The sequence below is a fragment of the Chelon labrosus genome (genome assembly GCF_963514085.1).
Source record: "Chelon labrosus genome assembly, chromosome: 5".
In the NCBI taxonomy this organism is placed as follows: domain Eukaryota; kingdom Metazoa; phylum Chordata; class Actinopteri; order Mugiliformes; family Mugilidae; genus Chelon; species Chelon labrosus.
In genome coordinates this window covers 7467061-7491743 of record NC_140341.1, presented here as the reverse complement: position 1 = coordinate 7491743, position 24683 = coordinate 7467061, and the positions used below count along the sequence as shown (strand labels likewise).

At 41.4% G+C, this 24683-nt stretch overlaps 1 protein-coding gene across 1 annotated transcript; it reads left to right on the top strand.

Annotated features, from left to right (window-relative positions):
• The first annotated feature begins 225 nt into the window (after nucleotides 1–225).
• On the top strand, nucleotides 226–12549 carry LOC311488776 (interleukin-1 receptor-like 1). The gene is made up of 12 exons (XM_084545626.1): nucleotides 226–254; nucleotides 3602–3668; nucleotides 3770–4019; nucleotides 4107–4296; nucleotides 5043–5253; nucleotides 6688–6750; nucleotides 7514–7691; nucleotides 8322–8374; nucleotides 9266–9403; nucleotides 10117–10431; nucleotides 11381–11526; nucleotides 12227–12549. The coding sequence occupies exons 1-12, from the start codon at nucleotides 234–236 to the stop codon at nucleotides 12473–12475; spliced, it is 1881 nt and encodes a 626-aa protein (XP_084401752.1). The 5' UTR covers nucleotides 226–233; the 3' UTR covers nucleotides 12476–12549.
• Nucleotides 12550–24683: the final 12134 nt, after the last annotated feature.

Below are 24683 nucleotides of genomic sequence, written 5' to 3'. Positions count from 1 at the left end.
GTTAAGTTTAGGTTTTGAAATTTAGTCGAGATGGTTAGATGCTAGAGAATGCATTACGTCTATGCATGCCCTTACAAAGACATCCTGTGTGTGTGTGTGTGTGTGTGTGTGTGAGTGCCTGTTAGGGTGTGTGTCTGTGTGATGGGGGTTGATTCACACTACTACGTTGAGATATAAAGCCACGTGCAGAGCGCAGTGCTGCTAGACTTTCACAGAATCCACCACAACTGCAGATGTACAGACGCTTCTCTGAGGTAAGCAAACGTTTTCATTAGTACCACAGCGTCATTATCTTGAGACTGCACTGTAAGACTACAGCCTATTTAGTGAAAATCAGCTCTCCCTTTACTTAAAGCATTGTATGTATTTGTCTGTGTTCACCTTGATAACGTTACATCAGTTTTGCCATCTTTTACATAGTTGTGGTATTTTGTCAGTTAGACCTGAATGAAGCTAAACTGCACAGAAGATGTTTAAATGTGTGAGAAGTACAATACATACAACACCTTCATCTAGTTCATTTGGACAGGCTGAATGAGTAGCACCTTTCCGAATAGTGCTACTGCTTTGCTGCTATAGCAACTCGAGCAAATATTTGCAGTGATTTCATGTACTAATAGCAGAGTCTGTTCTAACAGTGTTGCTTTCAGGGAACATTTGTGAAACATACTGTTAAGAGTTTATTCCCTGATGCAATGACAGGAGCCCACTAAGAGAGAGTAACACAGTGGGAAACACGAAGGCAGACTGTGTGGGATAGGTTTGGTTGTACATGCGGCATCGGTAGCTCAGTTAAAGCTTTGAATATTTTATAGTAATCAAATGAATACATGAATGTAAAAGCTCTTTGTGTTGATTCTCCAAAGGCGTTATTCAACTGTGGTGCTCCGGAGCGATTTAGTCCACAAACCCGCAACTCAGTTTCAACGTAATACTGCTATCCTAAATATAATTTTTAGGGATGCACCGAATATTCGGCCACCGAAAGACTTTTATCGCCGAAACAACACAGCCGAAACAGGATGTTGTGATAATGCAAGCAACAATCGCAGCCAGCACGGGCATGTCTGCCGTGTGGAAGTATTTCAATATAAAGTATTATATAATCCAAAGACATGCTCATTAGGTTAATTGGTGATTCTAAATTGGCCGTAGGTGTGCATGTGAGTGTGAATGGTTGTCTGTCCCTCTGTGTTAGCCCTGCGATAGACTGGAGACCTGTCCAGGGTGTACCCTGCCTCTCGCCCGATGACAGCTGGGATAGGCTCCAGCAGACCCCTGCGACCCTCAACAGGAATAAGCGGGTACAGAAGATGAATGAATGAATGAATGGAAGTATTATATAAATATTATATAAAGACCCACTGATAGCGATTTGCAAAACGTGTGGTGGTGAAATTTCAAGAGGCGTGCATCTGCAAATTTTAATTTATCACCTGAATTCCAAACATCCAAGCATGGCAGCAGACCAGTGAGAGGGAACGGGAACGACTGTGTGAATGCTGGATAAATAGCATGTGCTCAAAGCAGTCCAAGCACAGTTAAAGTTATTAATATTACATGCTGATCAAACGAATAAGCATAAGTCAACTCTGCAGAGCGATTTTTTATTTTTTTGTTGCTTTGACGTGGCACCAATTCCTCTGAACAGAGAACTCTGCGTTAAGACACAGGGAGGAAGTGTGATGCTTTTAATAAAATACACTTCCTTTGCTAACTGACAACCGTAAAAATAGCAACTATACACTATATTACCAAAAGTATTCGCTCACCCATTCAAATGATCAGAATCAGGTGTTCTAATCACTTGGCCTGGCCCCAGGTGTATAAATTCAAGCACTCAGGCATGCAGACTGTGAAACAAGACATTTGTGAAAGAATGGGCCGCTCTCAGGAGCTCAGTGAATTCCAGCGTGGAACTGTCATAGGATGCCACTTGTGCAACAAATCCAGTCGTGAAATTTCCTCGCTCCTAAATATTCCACAGTCAACTGTCAGCTCTATTATAACAAAATGGAAGCGTTTGGGAAAAACAGCAACTCAGCCACGAAGTGGTAGGCCACGTAAAGTGACGGAGAGGGGTCAGCGGATGCTGAAGCGCATAGTGCAAAGAGGTCGCCGACTTTCTGCACAGTCAATTGCTACAGAGCTACAAACTTCATGTGACCTTCAGATTAGCCCAAGTACAGTACGCAGAGAGCTTCATGGAATGGGTTTCCATGGCCGAGCAGCTGCAGCCAAGCCACACATCACCAAGTGCAATGCAAGGCGTCGGATGCAATGGTGTAAAGCACGCCGCCACTGGCCTCTAGAGCAGTGGAGACGCGTTCTCTGGAGTGATGAATCACGCTTTTCCATCTGGCAATCTGATGGACGAGTCTGGGTTTGGAGGTTGCCAGGAGAACGGTACATTTCAGATTGCATTGTGCCAACTGTGAAATTTGGTGGAGGAGGAATTATGGTATGGGGTTGTTTTTCAGGAGCTGGGCTTGGCCCCTTAGTTCCAGTGAAAGGAACATTGAATGCTTCAGGATACCAAAACATTTTGGACAATTCCATGCTCCCAACCTTGTGGGAACAGTTTGGAGCGGGCCCCTTCCTCTTCCAACATGACTGTGCACCAGTGCACAAAGCAAGGTCCATAAAGACGTGGATGACAGAGTCTGGTGTGGATGAACTTGACTGGCCTGCACAGAGTCCTGACCTGAACCCGATAGAACACCTTTGGGATGAATTAGAGCGGAGACTGAGAGCCAGGCCTTCTCGACCAACATCAGTGTGTGACCTCACCAATGCGCTTTTGGAAGAATGGTCAAAAATTCCTATAAACACTCTCCTCAACCTTGTGGACAGTCTTCCCAGAAGAGTTGAAGCTGTAATAGCTGCAAAAGGTGGACCGACATCATATTGAATTCTATGAGTTAGGAATGGGATGGCACTTCAGTTCATAGAATGAGTAAAGGCAGGTGAGCGAATACTTTTGGTAATATAGTGTATATAGGACTTCTATGATTTCCTACTGCTGCCGATATCTCATGGAAATGTTTTATTTAGAGAAAAAACATTTGATTAAAAAGTGACACTGTTATTCACACGGTTTTTCAGTCGTATCGGAAGAGCAGCTGTGCAGAAGTTGAGATCTGATACCGTTATCACATATTCAACTCTGTGCTCGTGCAACCGTTGTGGCATGTCTAGGACTAGCAATTTCCCACTGAAAGAAGGCAACTTGCTCCTGCAGTTCCTGCAATCAAACCAAGACTAAATTAAATTTGTTGCATTTGAAGTTAGCTGCATGTCATGTGTTTGTATTTCGCCTGCCAGTTTCCAACAACAACCAAAGACAGATATTTAAAGATGCAAGTAATAAATAAGTATATGAAGCAATTTAATCAGATAATCACACATCCTGCTTACAGACAGTCCTCCAGCTCAGTCCCTGACACATCCTGTGTGTGGCATCTGATAAACAGTTCCTACTTAGTTTTATCATTTTGCATGCAGTTTCAGGTATTTGCACTGTGGTTGAAGTTTTTCTGCCAGTCTGAGGCTCAACAGTTTAGGACAACATTTAACTGTGAGTGTACTTTGTCTTGCTCAGCTAATGGATGTGTCCCGACTTCTCTTCCTCACTGCTGTGGTGATATCGACATCTGAATGGAAATCAGGTAGCGCATGCATTATTATAAAGCCTATACACCGATCAGCCACAACATTAAAACCACTGCTTTAGGCTAAGAGCTCTTTAATCCATCTCCCTCATTTTTAGAGACAAGCATATCTGGATGTCCTGACTTGGGATATCCATGGAACAAGGTGCATTTCAAGCTTCTAGAAGGAGAAGCGTTTCATTTTGTGCTGTCCATTTCTGATGCCTCTGATGAAGAGTTCACATGGTACAGAAATAGCTCCCAGATCTGGAACATTTCCTCCAACGAGACGGAGAGGGTACATTACCATGGAAAAGCACTCCTCTTCTTAAACATCCAGTCTGATGATGCTGGCACTTACTTTGCCAAGTAAGAATCTATATTCAACTTTATGCCATGGGCTGAGATACTGAACTGATCTCATAATATAACCTCCATGTATTGCTTGCTTTCTAGGCAACTTACACCATCAGGAGAATGTTACATGCATTTTCTAGAAGTCTTAGTCTACAACTCAAGCTTTCGAGGGAGTGATGAAATCACTTACAACGGAATCAAAAACAGTGACGACAACAAAAGAGTCCCATGTCCAGAACCCGTCGAATCCACATGCACAAAGTTTCAGGGGAACTTAACCTGGTACAAGGTAACGCCATCTATGGTTATAGGGAGACCTGCTGTGAATAGCAAGGTTTTTGAAAGACAACATATCATTGTAATGTCTGTTGTTAACATAGGAGTCAAACGCTGAGCTGTACAGATTAAAATGAGATATCAGTGTTCAGGAAGTCAATGAAGACAGACAGAAAAAGAAAAAGACTACCAATAAGCGAGGGTATTAGGGCTTTAGCTACACAGTACAAATGTATTCAAATGTCATTATACACAGATCAGCCACAGCATTATGACCACTGACAGGAGAAGTAAATAACATTGACTATCTTGTGACAATACCGATAGACCAGACCAGGCACCCCCACCCCACAGCAATGACACTCCTTGATGGCAGCAGCCATCCCCAGCAGGATGCAGGCTGACACAGGCACACACACAAAAACAGTTTAGGAACAACTCAAAAAAACATGAAGAACAAATTCACTAGATCCCAAACTGGTCAAGTATCTGTGGCATGATCCACAGAGGCCCCTCCCCTCAACCCCATAGGATCCAAAGGCCCCCACTAACAACATTCTGCTGCCAGACACCACAGGACACCCTCAGAAGGACCATGTCCATGTCTCTGATGAGTCATTTTGGAGGCGCAAGGGAGACCTGCACAATATTAGGAACGTGGTCATAATGACATGTCTGATCTGTGTATACTTCACTTGTTTATTTTTGCCTCTTCCAATCACCCTACCCTCCTGTCATTTGTGGTCTCTCTTGCTGCAGGACCTGCAGCTCGTTCCACATGAGCATGAATCTAGCCTGTGGGTGCAAAACAGCAGCAAAGTTCATGAGGGCATCTACACCTGCGTTTGCTCCTGGACTCACAACCACAATGTCTACAACTCCTCTGGCTCCAGGAGGCTCACAAATCTAGGTGAGAGAGCAGTTCCAGGGTTCTTACTGCATAAGCTTTCAGTTTGGGGTGTGAGGATCTAAAGAAGTAAAGGAGATCAACGTGTTTCCCGGTGGCTTGTTCTGACGGGACACATAATTCAAACTTAGAAGGCACTTAGAACATTAGCTTTTTAAGTTTTGTTGCAATAGCTTGAAGATTAGATCCATCTCTAACAAAACTGTACTAGGGATGTCTTTGTACTCCATAAGATGTTAATTTACAGGTCTATGCAAACCAAAACAGTGCAGTGCCTTCCACATGTCTTTTAACAGTAGAGTGAAGCGGACGTTTTTGCAACTTTGCCATATATCGATTTCAATTCAAATGTCCAAAGAAGGAGCAGCTGAGACTAGCTTTAGATTTTTGTTTGGAGGAGAATTTCTATGCAAAACTCATCCTTAACTGACTGAAATCCCAGGGCTTGTTATCTGTTTGTTTGTTTTTTAATTTTATATGACTGAGGAAGGCACATCTGCGAGTAGATTGTTTTTTTTTATATACTTAAATTTTGATTTGTTTTTATGACAGAACAACAACAGCACAGTACAAGTTAAGGCATCCTGACCAGGCACTTAACATTTTCCAGCTCAACAAAGAATAGGGGTTTTGCATAGTACTGTTTAGTTTGTACAATTTGTATCACATGGAAATGTAATGGAAAAGCAAACAACATTTCAATACCCTTTCTAATGTATTTTAAGGAAGAGAAACCTCAAAAATCATCAGCAATCTTCCTCATTCAACGGAAACATTGTCCATTTTGTCTGTCTTGCACAATACTCATCTCATGAATCTCCTTTAAGATTTCTAGACAATCAGTGACCGTAGGCGGGTCGACCTGTACGAGTTATTGCTTTTTTTACTGCCGCAATCATTATTTTCAAAAGTTATCTATCTTTTCCCGTTATCCCTGGTAGATCACATATGAGTTACATATCTCTTGTTAATTGATGCCGTTTGCCATTCATTACAGTGTTAAAATCTCCTGCACAGATGACTGTGCCTTGTGTTTCTGAGCTAATCAATTCCAAGATCTTTTTCATAGTGTTTTCATCACTTAGAGGGGGTAGACAGACAGAAATAAGGACGGTCAAATGGTTTTCTATTTTGCCTTGTACTAAGCTATATCTGCCTTCACTATCCCTGATCACTCGGACCAACTCTAAATTAACCGAAGTATGTATTAATATGGTAACTCCTCGTTTATGTTCTGTTTTCAGTGTGCTATAAAATGTATTTTTATATCCAAACCTTTAGGGAGTAGATTGTTATTACTGACTCATATTGTGTGTTTCTCATTTGTTTTACTGACTTCCAGTTTGATCACAAGTTAGGCTTACATAAATACAATATACACTATTTTTGTGTTTCAGCTATAAATAATTGATTTGGGTTCTAGCACTTTAAGATGACCATTTCAAGAAAAAAAACAAAAAACAAAAAGCTCACTCACTACTTTGTCTTATTTTACAGTAAAAGCCATCCACAAAAACGAAATCATCTCTCCGACCAGCAAGGAGCGGTTTGCTGATGAAGGTAACAAAACTTGACCCAATAATAGGATGTTACTGTCGTAGCACAAAGTTTCTCTTCCTATATATTTACATTATAGGAGAATTGTTGCAGAGTGCAACAACCAGTCTGGGTTGTGAAGAAAAGCGGCTTCACAATCAGAATACAGAGACATATAGAGGCGGGAGAGAAAACATCATCTGGCGAACATGAACACTGGGTTGAACGTCAGATTGTTGTAACTCAGAACTGTCTGCTGGAGCTGGCTGTGTGTTTGTCCTCAAACACAAAATGTATGCTTAGTTAATACTCACTCACTTTTTTTTTTTTTTTTTTAGGCAGTGAGCTCAAGCTGAATTGCTCAGTTTTCTGTGGGATTAACGTCAAGATTTGTTCTGCCTCGTGGTATGTCAATGGAGAAAAGTTTAAAGCGATGGATGGATACAATCAAACCATTAAACGGTAAGCCCGATCCAAAGCACACGGACTGTGACTGTTGTTACTACTTATTACTCATGTCTCAAATACATATAACATTATGACCACTGACAGGAGAAGTAAATAGCATTGACCATCTTGTGACAATACAATGCTCCGCTGGGAAACTTATGGACCTGGCATTTGTGTGGATGTTACTTAGACATGTAGCACCCACCTAGACCAGACCAGGCACCCCCACCCCACAGCAATGACAATAGTTGATGGCAGCAACTATTGAAATTTTGCTTTTCCTGATTCCCATTCACTCCCAGTAATCATCAATAACTTTGTCTGCCTTCCTTCAATTAATCGAATGCTGTGTGTTTTGTCAGAATCATTGAAGAACCCTCAAAGAGAACCATCAGCACTGCCATCCTGACCATTAAAAAAGTGTCTGCTAAAGATTTCCAGGACGAGTTAAAATGCCTCGGAGAGACCGTTGACAAACTATCATCCATCATTTTAACTCTAAAGCCAAGAGGTCAGCATTAACGGATATGACCATGTCAGATTTCAGCTGCACAGACAATACACTTTATTCAAAGTTTATGTCCTGTTGTGAAAATAGTGTGTCTTTAGTGATACATACACTATCAGTCAAAAGTCTAATGGTTTTTCTTTATTTTCATGACTATTTACATTGTAGATTCTCACTGAAGGCATCAAAACTATGAATGCACACATATGGAATTATGTAGTAAACAAAAAAGTGTGAAATAACTCAAATAATAACTCTCCTTTGCTTTGATTACTGCTTTGCACACTCTTGGCATTCTCTCGATGAGCTTCATGAGGTAGTCACCTGAAATGGTTTTCCAACAGTCTTGAAGGAGTTCCCAGATATGCTGAGCACTTGTTGGCCCTGTTCCATTAGACCCCAATCCATCTTAATTGGGTTCAGGTCTGGTGACTGTGAAGGCCAGGTCATCTGGCGCAGCACTCCATCACTCTCCTTCTTGCTCAAAGAGTCCTTACACAGCCTGGAGGTGTGTCATTGTCCTGTTGAAAAATAAATGATAAGCACATACCGGATGGGACAGCATGTCGCTGCAGGATGCTGTGGTAGCCATGCTGCCACATTGGTGTGCCTTCAATTTTGAATAAATTCCCAACAGTGTCCCCAGCAAAGCAATCCCACACCATCACACCTCCTCCTCCATGCTTCACAGTTGAAACCATGCATGTATATCCCATCCGTTCACCTTTTCTGCATCGCACAAAGACAAGGCGGTTGGATCCAAAGATTTCAAATTTGGGCTCATCAGACCAAAGCACAGATTTCCACTGGTCTAATATGCATTCCCTGTGTTTCTTGGCCCAAACAAATATTTTCTGCTTGTTGCTTTTCCTTAATAGTGGTTTTCTAGCAGCTATTTGACCATAAAGGCCTGATTGGCGCAGTCTCCTTTGAACAGCTGATGTAGAGATGTGTCTGCTACTGCTCTATGTGGCATTGATCTGGGCTCTAATCTGACATGCTGTTAACTTGTGATTTCTGAGGCTGGTGAGTCGGATGAACTTATCCTCAGCAGCAGTCCTCATGTGGGCCAGTTTCATCGTAGCACTTGATGGTTTTTGCAGCTGCATTTGGGGACACATTCAAAGTTTTTGCAATTTTCCAGACTGACTGACCTTCAGTTCTTAAAGTAATGGTGGACTGTCGTTTCTCTTTACTTTGCTGATTGGTTCTTGCCATAATATGAATTGTAACAGTTGTCAAATAGGGCTGTCAGCTGTGTACCAACCTGACTTCTGAACAACACAACTGATAGTCCCAACCCCATTAAGAAGGCACACCTGTGAAGTGAAAACCATTTCAGGTGACTTCATCATGAAACTCACTGAGAGACGTCCAAGGGTTTGCAGCCCTGTCAACAAAAGTAAACAATGTCTACTACATAATTCTATGTATGTTCATAGTTTTGATGTCTTCAGTGAGAATCTACAATATATATAGTCATGAAAATAAAGAAAAACTATTAAATGAGAGGGTGTGTCCAAACTTTTGACTGGTAGTGTATATATACAGACAATCTTTAAATTTGTGTTTGTTTTCCAGAGTCAGTAATCCCACTGGTCATTAAAGGAGTATTTGTGTTGATCATCTTTGTGTTTGCCAACGTGCTGATCAAGTGCTTTGCTATCGACCTTGCCCTCTTCTTCAGAGACTTCTGTCGATTAAGCAGACACAATAAAGGTAAAGAAGTTAAAATGTCAGTTGTGTTATATTAAATCTGTACCAGACAATAGATGGGTATTCCATTTTTTACTATTAGTCCTTTAAGACTGCCATCAAGGTGTTAATTACTGATTTCTCAGCAGAGCCAGGCTAGCTCTTAACATTCTTCGAAGCGTCATTATAAGCTGTTAAAACACCCAAATTGTGGGAGTCTGCATTGGATTGTGTCAAATGCTGCTTATGTGGACGTGCAAATAACCAACTAAAATGAAACTTCTCTGAAAAATGGACACTTAACCATCCATCAGCATTAAAATGACAGAAACCATCCTTGAAAAAAAAAATCGTCTCTACTTGTGTTAGTTTGGTCCAAATCCAATCCACTAACATGGAGGGGGCGGAGCTTATAACCTATACTGCAGTCTGCCACCAGGGGGAGATCTGCTTGCTTTCACGCTATCAAGCAATGACTCTTGTGTTTATGTGAAAAATGTACAGAATGCGTAAGTCCTGCTATTATTATTATTATTATCATCATACTGGTAAAGTCAAACTACTTCAATCCCGAGGCTGCGCTCTTGCAACCGGCCATCGGTCAGACTGCATTGTCTGCTCTCGCCCGGATTATATCAGCTTCAAATTCTTCTCGTAGAGAAACATGTGACAAAAAAAGTACCAGTCTGGGTCACCATTAGTTAAAGAGCTTGTGTAACCAGTGAGTCTTTTCCCAGCTCATTTAAACTATTTCCTCCTTTGCGTTTTTACGAGCTTCAGACGGGCTGGTGTAGAGATGGGGAGTCTATCCAACAAGGTTCAGAGAAAAGGAAACAGAAGAAAAAAAAAACTGGGAAGTAAAAGCAAAACATTTCCATTTTTTCCAGATTTTAAGATGTACGACGCATATGTGGTGTACCAGACACAAAGCGTGGACAAGGTCACAGAGAGCACTCTCACTCAGTTCGTCACAAAGATTTTACCCTCTGTCCTTGAGGAGAAGTGCGGGTATCAGCTCTTCATCCAGGGGAGGGATGACATACCTGGCGAAGGTTGGCATTTGATTCTTTTTAACATCTTCTATACACAACTAGTGAACAGGCCTACTTAAAAAAAAAAAAAAAAAAAAAGTATTTATAACAAAATGATGTCATGTTAGGAAGTCCCGTCTTTTCCAGTTCGCTATTCCTTCTCACTCCCTTCTCTACATGAATTTCCATCTTCTCCGCTTCCTTTTGACGGTTTTCCATTTTGCAGATGGTGGGTTTAGTGTCAATTTAACATCCATTAGTTGTATCCAACAAAGGTTAAAAAAAAAGCAACCTCGACTTTGGAGTTTTTTGAGAAGACGTTTCACCACTCATCGCTTCTTCAGTTCTAGCGGACTGGTGGGAAGTCTGAGGTTTAAATAGGAACTCCTCCTGAAAAAACTTGCTTGTTATGCTAATAACCAGAAACAGGTGCAGCCAATTTCCATTAACGACTGGGTACTTACCTGTTGTGGAGGGGGGACTGTTTTGTACCCCTCCTCTTCCCTATGAATGGTGCTCTAACGACTCTTGTCCGTCAGAGGCTCCAGTGTCAAGGTGTGAATGAGATTGAAACTTCTTGGGAACAGAAGTTAAAACTGTATTGTAAATAGATGGCAGATTAAATCTCAGTTCACCTCCTCTGTTTAGTGAAGGTTTTTCCAGTCTGACATAGATGGCTTCCTTTACTTCTCTTTCAAACCATCAGTCTTCTCTGGCTAAGATTTGGACGTTGTTATCTTTAAAGGAGTGTCCTTTGTCCTTCAGGTGTAGGTGGACTGCTGAATCATTTCCTGATGAGCTGGCTCTCCTGTAAAAAAACTCTACAAGTCCAGTTGCTTTTTTTGAACCTTTGTCGGATATACCATGACCTGGATGACTGAGAACCTTCACACACATCCATTAGTTGTGTAAAAAAAAAAAAAAAAAAAAAAAAACTATATTATATACTATATTTTGTCTGACCCAACAGATCGCATGGAGCTGGTGGAGGACTGCATGAAGCAGAGCAGGAGGCTGATGGTCATCCTCACCCCGGGTTCCATGTCAGACTCCACGATCAAAAACCAGAGTCTCACCTCACCGGAAACCTCAGTGATAGGAGGGTTTGATTGGCAGGTAAGCCGCCCAGAGGAAGAGTGACAGGAGGGTTTGATTGGCAGGTAAGCCACCCAGAGGAAGAGGAACAAATTAAGACGTTGAATTGAATAAATCTACTTTAGTGCTATTTACAAGGAAGTGACAAACACAGAAGGACTGAGTATGTGCTGGTAGTTCCCAAAATGAGGACTATAGTTCAGCAGGAAAATATGTTAACCATGTCTCAGGAAAGAATCATCGCTCATTGCGCTTTGCAGTTTGCATTGCTAATAATAATGTTTTCAAAGATTTAAATCACCCTTCTCTGTCAGATTTGAAAATTCTTTCTGATCACTCTCTTCTGACAGAGGTGTTAGCCTGAGGCATTTTTATTCTGATTAGTTGTGGAGCATCATTGTCCATGTAAACATAATAACTGCTGTCTCATTCTGGGACAATGTTCATTTCACCTGCAGAGACCTTACTGGTTTACCTTGACAATAGTCTGTACCAACAATCCTATATGCTGCAGTCTGTGATTTTTTAAGGGGCCCTGAATTTCTGTCTCAAGGTGTGATCAAGAGGAAATAGAGACTGATATATTAAACTGAAAGACTGAAAGAAGAGATAATCAGTAGTTGTTGCACCAGTTAATACATTGACGTGAGCTTGTCTGTTTTTGGGAAACTGAGCCTAAAAATCAAGAGAAAACTAAATGCTACTTGTTGTAACTTTCAAGGTGGGGCTCCACTATGCACTGGTCCAGAGGGAGATGAATGTGATTCTGATCCAGCTGGGCGACGCTGGGCCACAAGGATACACATACCTGCCGCCTGGCTTGCAGCACCTGATTCGTAAGAGTGCCCCCATCAGGTGGCCCGAATCTTCTAAAGGTGCCGCCTCGTGGAACTCGCGCTTCTGGAAGAGAGTCAGATACCTGATGCCGGCCATGCCCGCCAAAAAAGTTCCACATGTGGCCATTATCTGAAAAATCCTTTAAAAGTTTACAGGATTCTTTTTACGTCTTTGACCAAACAGAATAAAGTTAGTTTTTTTAATGTTAAGTGACAGTTTGTTAATTTTGAACCATTTTGCAATTTTTTTCCAATTCCTCATTTACAACTTTCATGAGAGTAAAAGGATTTTTGTGAGAATAGAACAAACTAGTATCATTTGCGAACATTATTTTTGATAACTGATTTGATACATTAGCCAAGTCATTGGTATATATATATATATATATAAGGAACAACAATGGCCCTAAGAAAGATCCCTGGGGTACACCGGAATTTGTCACAAGAGGAGGGGAATTTACTCCTTTGAATGCAACAAACTGTAGTCTGTGTTCCAAATAACTAAAGAACCACGATAAAGCCTGTTTATTAGAGGTGTGCGATACCGCTAGATTTGGTATCGATCCGATACCAAGTAAATACTGGGCCAGTATCGCCGATACCGATACCGATATCGATACTTTTTAAAAATTAAGGTGGATGCACCATCAATCTGAATCAATCTAAATCTGAATTAATTCTCATGACATTTTAAGTGTTTTCGTGATTTGCCTTTTGGATTATTAATCAATTAAAGTTCAGTACAGAACTTGGTTTATAAGTAAATAGAAAATACTTTATCACAATAAAAGTTTTTGTTCAGAAACAACACAAAATGATCACTTGAGGACAAATAAAAACAAATTATTTTTCAGGCATGTTCAGAAACTACAATAAAAACTTAATCTCTCCCTTCACTGAACTTCTTTCTGGATTTTCTTTTCTTAAATAAACAAAGTGTAGAAAATTATCACTCCACAACAAATATAAATAATGTAAGGACGTGTTTAGGAAGCGATCTGTCGGGGCCAAGTGGGCGGGGATTTAAAAAATTTCTATATGCTTTTACAAGTTTGTTTTGTTACCACTGTATCTTACCACCTTTTTACAAATAGCACAACTTGCTATCGTTTCATTTTCGGCCCGAAAATATAACCAAACAGCCCTATTCTTTCTCTCGTTGTGTGTAATGCGTTGCTGCTGGCCGAGCCTGGCTGGTAGCGGTGGGCGGTGTTCGGTCACCTGGCGCTGCATAGTCACATGATGGTACAACAAACACACGCGAGGGGGAGGAGGAGCAAAACGAGCCTGATCTGCTCTGTGACAGCAGCGGCATCTAGACAAACAGAGTCGGGCCGCTTCTTTAATGAAACGAGAGAAACTGAAACTTAAGTATCGATCTCATTACATTGGTATCGATCAATCTCGATACCAACGTTTGTATCGATATTATCGATATTTGGATCGATCCGCCCACCTCTACTGTTTATCCAATCCCAAATATTTTAGTTTTTGTAATAGAATATGATGATGTGTCAAATGCTTTTGATAGATGACTGGCTCTTGTCCTTTGCTTTGTATAGCTCATTAGTAAGATGTGTAATGGCCATGTACATAGAACGAGATTTCCTGAAACCATATTGATGTTGGTATAGTATTTCATTCTCTTCAAGATATCTCAGCAGTCTGTTGTAAGCTTGCTTTTCAAGGATGTTAGAAATGGTTGGTAAAAGAGAAATGGGCCTGTAGTTGGTAAGGATGGTTGAATCCTCAGCTTTATAAATGGGGATAATTTTGTCTGTTTTCAATTCGTGTGGCACAGTTCCTTTAATGGATGACATGAATGAATATATGAGTCAGAAGATTGGCAATGGCATCAGAAATCACTTTAAGTAGCTCTGCGTTGATATTGTCAAACCCAGGAGCAGAATTCTTCAGTGATCCTAATGATCAGGATCCTTAATGAGTGATCCATCAACTTTAAATTTGTTAAGAAGAGATTTATTTTTTCTTTTATTGAGAATACGGTTGATGACATGCCAGAGTGCTCTCATATTGTTAAATACAGTACTAAAGTAGTGCTTCTTGGCCCCTCTAATAATATGATTTAATTTATTTCTATATTTTTTCAATTCATTAAGGTGAAATGGGGTAAGATTCAAGAGAACGATTTTGTACACTGGCTTTGTGTAAAATAAGATTTTCTCTTTTCAGGAAAGGCAATGTTATACACACTGGATATTTTATGCTGGTCAAAATGAAACAAAATATAAATGTACAAATCGATGTATGAGAGAGTCACATATGTAAATGTTTAGCTGCTGTGTTTGTCTATGTGTAGGAGAGATATAAGTATAACAATCTTTTCTGCCTCATGTACAATGTATATTTAACAATAGTTGGTATTTTTATATTTTATTTTATAAAAATATATATTGTGTATTTATAAAATGATTTTTTTTACATATTTCTTCTGTGGTGTGTTACTGATCTGTACACATGTACATTCAAAGATTCAAAGTCACTGATGTTGGACGGGAAGGCCTGGCTCACAGTCTTCACTTTAATTCATCCCAAAGGTGTTCTATCGGGTTGAGGTCAGGACTCTGCGCAGGCCAGTCAAGTTCTTCCACTCTCTCATCCATGTCTTTGTGGACTTTGCTTTGTGCACTGGTGCTCAGTCATGTTGGAACAGGAAGGGGACATCCCCAAACTGTTCCCACAAAGTTTTCCAAAATTCCTTGGTATGCTGAAGCATTCAGAGTTCCTTTCACTGAATGCCCAGGTGCTTGATTTTATACACATGTGGCCATGGAAGTGATTGGAACACTTGAATTCAATTATTTGGTGAGTGAATACTTTTGGCAATATAGTGTACTATCATTAAATTAAAAACGTTGAATGTTAACTGTGGTATTGTGTTTATCTAGTAGAGGGAGACAAATCACCATGTCCACCATGGAATAAATGGGATAACATCATGTATAAATTAGCTTGAGGTATTCATAATTTCCCAGATTGATAAACAATTTTTGGTGCAGATTCACTCATTCAGATATCTTAGCATGCCTTTCATAAATACTCTCCCATGGAATAAAAAAGATTCAGAGTTGTAGGTTTTTGAACATTTTGTTTTCTTCAGATTGTTAAACAGACTGGATTCATCCACAAGGGAAATTGCTTGGTCACAGTAGATTAGTTGTATGTAAAAAAAAAAAAAAAAAAAAAAAAAAAACACTCTTGAGAATCACAAGTCAAAGAAAGATGAAATAAAATAAAAATAAAATAAGATTAAAATATTTCTTCTGACGATTTTCAAGAAAGATTCTCTTATTGCAAATTGGTTGATGTATTATTTTGCGTTGGTAATACTGGATAGAATAAAAATCTGCTATACTGTGAACTTTAATTAATAGTATACAAGAAGCAAAACCTTCTCTGTATGTAGATAAGTGACCAGTGAAGGCCTCTTCAGCCTGACATAATCTATGCATACGCATCTGCACCATAAGCTGCTGATTGTTGCAAATGTAGAGTGTTTTACTGTAACTGTACCTGCCGCAGGTGCAAAAAAACTGACCGCATTGTGTACAGATGCAGATTACGACCGCTAGGTGGAGACATTCAGGCAGTTTTATGTTCTCACTTCCCTGTTGTCACTCTCTCTCTGTCTCTCTCCCTCTCTCTCTGTCTCTCTCTCTCTCTCTCTCCCACACACACACACACATACATATATGCATGCAGAAAGCAAGTGAGTACTGTAACAGCAGCTTCTGCATACAAGTCCTGTGGTTTTTTCAGTTTTCACGTGATGAAAATGAACTGAAGACGTGATGGAGGCCTTGTAAAAAGTAAGTGGTGACTTGTCAACTTGTCATTTTCTCTTTCATTTTCTCTTTAACCTGCATTAATGTCATGTAGTGACACATTTTAGAAAATGCATTTAAATGTGTTGTCTGACTGACATTGAAAATAGATAAATATCAAGAAAACAGCAGATTTAACTCCGTAGGAAATCATTACGGAGAGCTCCACGAATGTAACTAGAGTTCCTATGAAAAACAAAAGTTCTTTTTTAATTTCAGCCAAGTCGAAATGAGTTGTGTGTAGAATCACACATCTTTAAAGATGTTATAAAGCAGAACTATAGTTATTTTACACAAGTTACTGTATATAAAAAACACACACGATGCAGTAAAAGTTACTTTAAGAGACACCGATACAATGAACAAATGAATGCTGCTGGGTGTTACTGTTGTGCAGAAAAAAGAAGTATAAAACCTAAAAAGTTAACATGTTAAGTTTGCATTCCTCTTCTTGAACATGCTCTCTCTCTCTCTCTCCCTCTCTCTCTCTCTCTCACACACACACAAACATACTCAGTGACTCTTTCTTTCTCTCTAGGCTCTTTGTGCTTATATGCAAAGTGGATGTCTTCACTGTTGACTGTTTAGTTTTGACAGCTATGTCCGGTCTAATTCTTGGTCCAAGTTTCAAGTCACTCGACACAGCTGGCCCTCAAACACAACAACCTACATTCACTTCAGGTTGGAAGTTAGATGATTGAAATCAGAAAATGCATCTGGTGACTTAACTGGAAAACTTAACTTAGAAACCTGTAAGGCATCACACTCTTTGTTTACCCACCTTATTAGATTATAACCCCATGTTTCATGGTGTAGTTTTAAAGTCCTTGCAGTGTTGTTGCTGGTGACTTGAGATGTCTTTTAGTAAAAGTGAGTGGAAGCATTAATATGTGACGTCAGACTGTGTTGTGCAATTGCATCCATGCATGCTCTGCATATGTCCCCATGTGCCCTTTTTACCCCCTCTGCCTTCTGCAGCGAGCTCTAGACATGACTGTGGACCGCCAAGCTGGACTATGGGTGTGTGTGTGTGTGAATGTGCATGTGTCAGCAGAAGCAGGGCCGCGGCACGCTCCCATTGTGAAGGGGAAGGGGGGGGGGGGATGGGAGGGGCAGGGGTTCGCTGGATGACGTTTGGCCCGGCAGCTGGGAGCTGCTCCGCGCTTTTGTTCCCCTCTGACCCCGCTGACCCCCGGCACTCGCCCTGATGTCACACACACACTTTCACACACCTGCACATAGCCAGACACATGACCGCACATACGCACACACACACAGGCCTGCGCAAGCATGTATGTAAATGTGGACATTTGCTATAACACACTACAGACACACAATCTGTGTTCAATAGGCCAGGCCCGGTGGGGACGATCTATCATGACTTAATCAGAGTGCTGTGTATTTATGTGTGAGAGAGAGAGAGGGCGTGTGGCTAACTGGCTATATGTAAAATTAAGATCATCACAATAGAGTTGTGAATTCAAAACCAAATAAACAGATTTTGTTGGAAAAAAAGAAAAAAAACATGACTACAACAGACGCTTTCCCTTCTTGGTTTGTCCTTGTTTGAAAATTCCCAGATTTTTCCCAACAGTGAACATTTCCTGATATTCTAGCTCTAGAAAAAATAAAAATAAAAATAAAAACATTATTTCTTTAGTCCAACTCTGTAACTCAGTTAAACCCAGCAACTGGAAGTAGTTTAGATCAATTTAAAGTTCTTCATGGATAATTTACTCCACAATCGGCAGAGAGAGACACTAGCATACACTTCTGAAGTATTTCATTGTGCTAGTAAACATAACACACAGTAAACAGCTGTGATAGAGCTCCAGAAAACAGTTCAGTCTCATTAACCTTTCTAAACAGATCTGCAGAGCAACATGCAAAGTGTGTAGGAAAAGGGACAAACTGGAAGGTTTCTGTTTTCTATTATTAGCATTGACATTTAACCACGTTTTTAACTGGCTTAATTCAACCTTAACAGGTAAACTGTCCATTTGGAGAGCAAAGGAGGTAAAATGCCCCGTCAAGCATTGCATTTGTCAAGCAAATACCTTAAACTAAGTAGATGGAGTAGTTCTTTATCTGTCTTTTTTAACCTTTGTTGGATATAGTTCTTTATCTGTTAACTGAGAGTAAACTGTCTAAATTCATTTTTTCATCTAATGCCACTGTGGATGTAAACAATGACGGGTGCCCACATGCATGTATTGACTGGGATATCTGCTATATATACCCCCGAAACACTGGTCATTGGCCCAAGAGACTCAGTTATCAAATGAGACCCGATAGGTTCCCAGATAGTGGATTAATTTGCTAAAATGCACACGTTAAAATGCAATTTAATTATAAATGGAACGATCCATCAGATCTATCAGAAAAAACAAGCTGTCTGAGGTTGCTGTGAACCAGTGACTGGCATTTTCTTACAGAGTAATAGGCGGTGTAAGCTTCTGCGACAGCCTACACCCTACGCTGACCCTAGCGCCGTAGCATGACTTGCACCTCCCCAGAAGTGTAACTACGCGTCTTTGCGATGCAGACCGCAAGAGCTGTGGTTGGTCCGCTTGGTAGTAGCATGTTTCCTCTTTAGTATTTCCGGCTGCTTCTCCATCTACGCAATTTTTGAACTGATTCTTTTGGATAAATGAAGATGGAACACATGGAGGAAAGGTTTCCTGAGGAGGTTCAGAGATACAAACATTTGTAGGCCACATAGTGGATGCATTGCCTAAAAAACATATGTTTGTGGCAATTACGAATCTTCTGCCTTGCTGTTTTAAATGATTATAGGTTGGGTTTTGGACTGTCCGTCACTTAAAAGCATCTGTAGATACCGCAGTGATCCGCATGTTTCACGGTTAATACTCCTTAGCTGCAGCCCTGCTTTCCACTATAGTTCCAAAAGATTATGTCCGAGTTGCCGTGGAGGTTTTATTGGCCTGAGCTATGTGGTAAATCTCAGCAACGTGTCTTTGTTTTGTGTGGCTGATGAATCACTCCATCTCCATTACACCAAACACAAGCCTGCAGGAAACAGCAGGTGGTGTGTGTGAGTGTGTGCGTATGTGTGCTCTAACATGTTTTCATGCTGCCTCCTTGCCTCTTTAAGTGACCCAGAGGGCACCGGCCTTAAGGCCCAACCTTTTGTGCCTTCAAAGTCCTCGGTGACCCCGTCCCATCCCCCTCTACACACACACACAAACACACACACACACACACACACACACACACACACACGGTCTGGTTTGGTTTATTCGGCTTCCTTCTCCATAGGTAGAGATGTGTAGGGGTTGTTGGTATAATATTATGCCTGTAAAGTGTGTGTGTGTGGTTGATACCAGCTGGGCTACCTCTTGCTCTGCCTGTATCCACCCCTCAGGCCTTGTTAGGGGGCTGGTGTAATCCTCACTGCCTGGATCTGTGTTTATCCAGTATGCTGCAGCCCCTGCTCCTGCTGTTTCTTTTACTGACAAACACTCATCCGTCCCTCTGTAAGAATTATCTTCTCATCTTCTCTCTTTCTTCCGTCCTTTCTTTCATTCTTTTTCCCGTCACTCGGCTGATTTAATTTCGCAACGGGGGCTGCACTGAACCTTTGCTGCGCTCACTGATGATGGTGGTGCGGAATGGGCTCTAGGCAGAAACTGGTGCAGGCTCACAAAGAGACAGATATTGTAAAAGCGGTCAATGTGAAGTGAATCGAGGAAAAGAGAGTTAAAGATTAATTTTAGATGCATGCAAAAGAGAGAAACAGGAAAAGGGCGTTAAGTCAAGCCTTATGTTTAAGTTAGTCAGCTTTAAAAATACTTGTCGTTATTTATTTGTGGGGTATTGTTCTCCTGATCCTATCTAATAAAAATTTACAGATGCAGATGATGGCTCCAGTTTATACAGATTAACCTGTGCGTAGTTCTAGTGCAGCTCCGTACCCAGGACCGTGGCCTGACGTGCACAATCCCCAGCGGCTGTTGGTACAATATGCATTTCCTCGTCCTAGTTTCTCAGTGGCTGGACCCTTCTTCTGCCTCCTACGCACCATCTACTCTGGACGCCTCCTCTCCTTTCTGTGTTGCAGTGATTTCACTAAAGATAACTGCGGTTTGACATGATTATGGACTTCAGCTGCAACCCGACATAATCCGTTCCAGTCACCGCTGTTTGAAGTGCACCAGAACAACCTCAATACAGCTGACTAGCCGCCGACTCCAGCGCACCGGCGGATAAGTTGACCCAGAAGCATGTGTGAAGTTTACATGATCTTGTTCCATTTTAGGTCAACAAAGCCACGATAAGGGAAGGAGAGAACTTCCCTCTCGCAGAACTCTTTAGTTTAATATTTGCGCAAACCACAGCAAGATAAGCGATGGCTGTCTCTGCGGCAGACACGGCTCAACAAAGCTCAGGGAAGCATTTTAAGTAATGTTCAAAGAAAGAAAGAATCACACGATCAGACTCGGGCATGCACTAGATCTTTCTGTCAGATTACGTGTTACTTCCATATGCTCGGTCTTTTGTTTGAGATAGAGATACCGCTCAGGTCAAACCCCGATTTATCTTGTGCAAACAGCAGCCACCACCGCACCGCGCCGTGCCTCGTTTGGACAAGGCTCGGTAAGGTGCAGGCAGGCGGCCGGGAGCGGGACACCTGTTCATCCTGCGACCAGAAGCAGATGGTCCACATGGCTCCCGCTCCCCAAGGGGAAAACCTGTCAGCTGAGCCCCAATTAAGGAGTCACTGCAAGTCAGAGAGGAGCATGGGGGAGGTGGGGGAGGATGCTGTAGGCTCCAGATAAAAATTAGCCTGCTAATAAAATGACTGTAATGTGATAAACACATGAACTGGTCCCTGGGAATGTAGATGATCTTTGGTTAGTTAATAACCCCGGATCCAAACCACGCTCATGCTTTGATAATAAGATATTGCCTTCTTCTTTTGAAAACAAGCTCTAAATCTGCACAATAAAGCAGATTATATTTCTAAGTAATTAAAGTTTCAATAAATTTAAGGTTTCTTTAATGCCTTCTGTGCAATTTATTTATTATATAAGAATATTAGTATAAATAATGGAGCGCCTTGTCTAATTTGGCATGTATGCTTGTGATGTTTGTTTTGTTGCCTGGCTAAATGCTGTGTGTTGTGTTACGTATGAGTGAAACCATATTTGCCTTATGATGAAAGACAAATGTCAGGAAAATCTGACTCAAATCAGAAGACACACACATTACGCCCCATATCTATCAGTCAAAGGAGAACCGGCGCTGAGGCCTGACTCTGAAAGACAAAACAATGTGATTTACTCTTATTATGACCTCAAACTAACTCAGATAAAGAACAAACACCAGTTATCAGCTGTCAGTCGGCGCAGCTTCCACAAACGGAAGCGGCAGAAACGCTTTGCAGCAAATTGAACGCGGCCCCGTTTCAAAGCGTGTTTTGGTAAACCCAGAACAGGTCTTTCCACTTGATGTGGTTGGCCAAATAAACACCAGGGAATTTGCATATGAAAACCAATGACATTTACTGTAAAAACACATGAAATGACTGCTCAGCCTCCAGGGGGGCAGACGCTGCAGCTTTAAACTGAAATGGGAAGTATGCACGGCCAAGCGACCTGCCTGACCTGGGCTTTCCTGAGAGGGACATGCTTGGCCGCTTGTCAGGTTGTAAATGGAGATTTGTGACTCTGATGGATATCAGAATGATCCCGGCTTGTCAATCCAGCAACACTTAGCGAGCAGGCAGAGGTAAGTTGCTACTCTTTATTTGATCTCAATTTGCTTTTGTAACTGCGAAGGAAACAAAAGAATATTAACTGGACGAATATTAACAAATGAAACCATGAATAGTGGACGATTATACAAAAGTTTAGACAAACAGCAAAGGAGGGGATATGTTGGTGTGTGGAAAAATGTCTTACCTGTCAGACGAAGTGAGAGAGAGAGAGAGGGAGACAGCAAGCTACGGGACAGCAAGAGGTAAAGGTTATGAATAATAATGGTGATAAAATTTAATAATAATAAATACATGGAAGCGTGCCAACAGAAGCCGGCTCAGGACACCATGCCGGAGCCTCAGGGGGGGTCTGCAGGCTCTGTAATCACTGGTGTCAACATCATCATCTCTGCAGCTCTGCAGCTTTTCCACAGCAGACATTCTGACGTGTCAGAGGAGGGAAAAGCACCGTTGCATTAACAGCGGTTGAAGGGGGCATCGTGCATTTGTAAAAATGATGGTATACCGTCATTGTTTCCCCTGAAATTTAGCTTTCATCACAAGACAAGTCAAAATTTCTGCTGTGAAATGCCCCACCTGTAATGGAAACAGTTAACAAGGACACTGGAGAAGATGACCAAGATTTACCCACGTTTTCAGTTTCGCTGCCCACGTAGAGTCCCACTTCAAACGCTTGGATCTCCTGGTTGTGTTTCTGTCCCGACTGGAAACTCGTTGATGTCTATCCCACGCCGGGCAAACTCGAACTGAAAGAATAGATTTATTCTTACCAGAAAGAGAACAATCAGATCAAGGATTTGCATATTTTTTAAGCCACTGTTATATTTATTATAAGGTCCACACTAACCCTCTCGATCTGAGTAATAAAAGATCTCTCTGACAAGGCCAGTCCTGTTCTGATTGAGGTGCTTACATTTGAGTTTTTAGGTCTGATTGGGAAAGTATCCGTGTAAGACAGAGCAGGCGAAATCATGACTTTGTGAAAATTGGTTCCAAACAGCAGGAGTCGAAACTGGTGAAACTGGCAGAGGTGTTTGGACTCTGCTGCAAGGCAAGGACTTAAACAGAGGCATTAAAGCAGATGAATGAAGTGGCAATACAAGAGATAATGACTGAAAAACTTGGTGCGCTCACAGGCAGCAGCAGGCGACGTGATGAGGCAGGAAGTACACACCTCCCAGACCCTAAAGTAGCTGTTCAGGGTTCAGTGTCTGTTAAAGGTCTCGTCAGAAACGCATAGATGACAACTGAAGATGCTACATTCATTTAATTCGAGGCGTAGTCCGTGCTTTGTAAAGGTATTTTACTTCAAACCACTTCACTTCATTCAGACTGTGTGGGCTCCTGCCTGCCTACACTGTCTGTGTGTATGTCAGACTGGAAACATGACACACCGTCTCTCTCCATGAGACAGGAAGAGGTTATTAACCACTGAAGGTCAAACTTCAGACTGCATGATGTTGAGAGATGACTCAGCTGAAGTTTGGTAATGATACCAAAGCCATGCAAACGGGGCCACATGATTTTTGTTGGTAGTGAAAAGCCTAGACAATTTAATGTCTGGAGGATTATACAGAAATTTGTTACTGATTCCTGTGATCCCCGATTTTTCTCTAGAGCCATTATTGGGTCAAAATGCAAACTTGTCCAATACTTTGATTACGACCACATCAGCCTCAATTGTACATTCATGTCTTTTAGTGCTAATTAAAAAAATTAGCATGCAAACAGACTAAACTAAGACGGCTTATCTTTGAGTTAAATGCTGATGTCAGTGTGCCAACATACTCACAAAGAAATGTTAGTCATAAATGCTCAGAAATGGTAGATTAGACAGTCTGAGGACTCTGTTTCTGTAAATCTAGTTTAGGAACATATTCACCCTTGCTCTGTGCTCGGTCTCGGTCATATCTGGTTTCATTTTGGGAAAATGATAAACCACTTCCTCTCTGCAGAGTGTAAAGATCTGCTAACTGGAGCTGTTTAAGTCCAGCCTGACAGGCAGCCATTCTTTGTCTCTGACCTCCCTTGAGCCTTAAAAAGTAAAAAAAAAAAGACCCCTCCTCAGAAAATCAGGCCTTTGAAAAGACACCGCCATTTTGTCCCGGAGCTCAGTCCAAACAATAAACCTCTATTTTTTTTTTTTTACTTTTTTCGCATTTTTATTTATTTATTTATTAATCGTGTGCCACTATTTTCCTTTTTTGCCTCGTTAGTTCAAAGTCTTTCTCTCTTCACAGCTTCTTTGTCCACCTGCTAACTTTCCATCAAACACACACACACACACACCAATCGGGCACTCCTGACGACACCCATTTTGGGAGCACACACTACTTTTAACATAATTCGTCCCATTGTCTGAGTCAAGCCAGTCCCCCCACCCGTGAAACAAAGAGGTTGAAGGCAGCAGCCGTCTCCAGTGGGCCAGGTGTTCCGCAGAGCTCAATTCTGGGTCCTCTGTTTTTTTTTGTTTTTTTTTTGCTCTTTCTCCTCATGTATCTGTATTTGTGTATTTGTGCATGTGTTTAGTGTGTGTGTGTGTGTGTGCAATGGCCCTAAGCATGGTGTGTCTGTGTGCAGCTGCCCGCCATGGGCCCTTTGTGTACCCCTCCCCACCATTGTCAGCTCATGCCTTCTAGTCCATTCATGGCTCGAGCCGGCGGATGGGCTTGTGGTGTGTGTGTGTGTGTGTGTTTGTGAAGTTTTAGGTGGAGGGGGGGAAGAGATGCAGGGGGTGGAGTTATCCTAGCACATCTG

Bases quoted from the DNA above. Each gene is read 5' to 3' on its own strand.
- LOC311488776 (XM_084545626.1), top strand. From the start codon at position 234: ATGTACAGACGCTTCTCTGAG. The intron at 6,751-7,513 runs GTAACAAAACTT...CTTCCTTCAATT, and splicing joins GGAGCGGTTTGCTGATGAAG to AATCGAATGCTGTGTGTTTT. The intron at 9,404-10,116 runs GTAAAGAAGTTA...GTCTTTTCCCAG, and splicing joins ATTAAGCAGACACAATAAAG to CTCATTTAAACTATTTCCTC.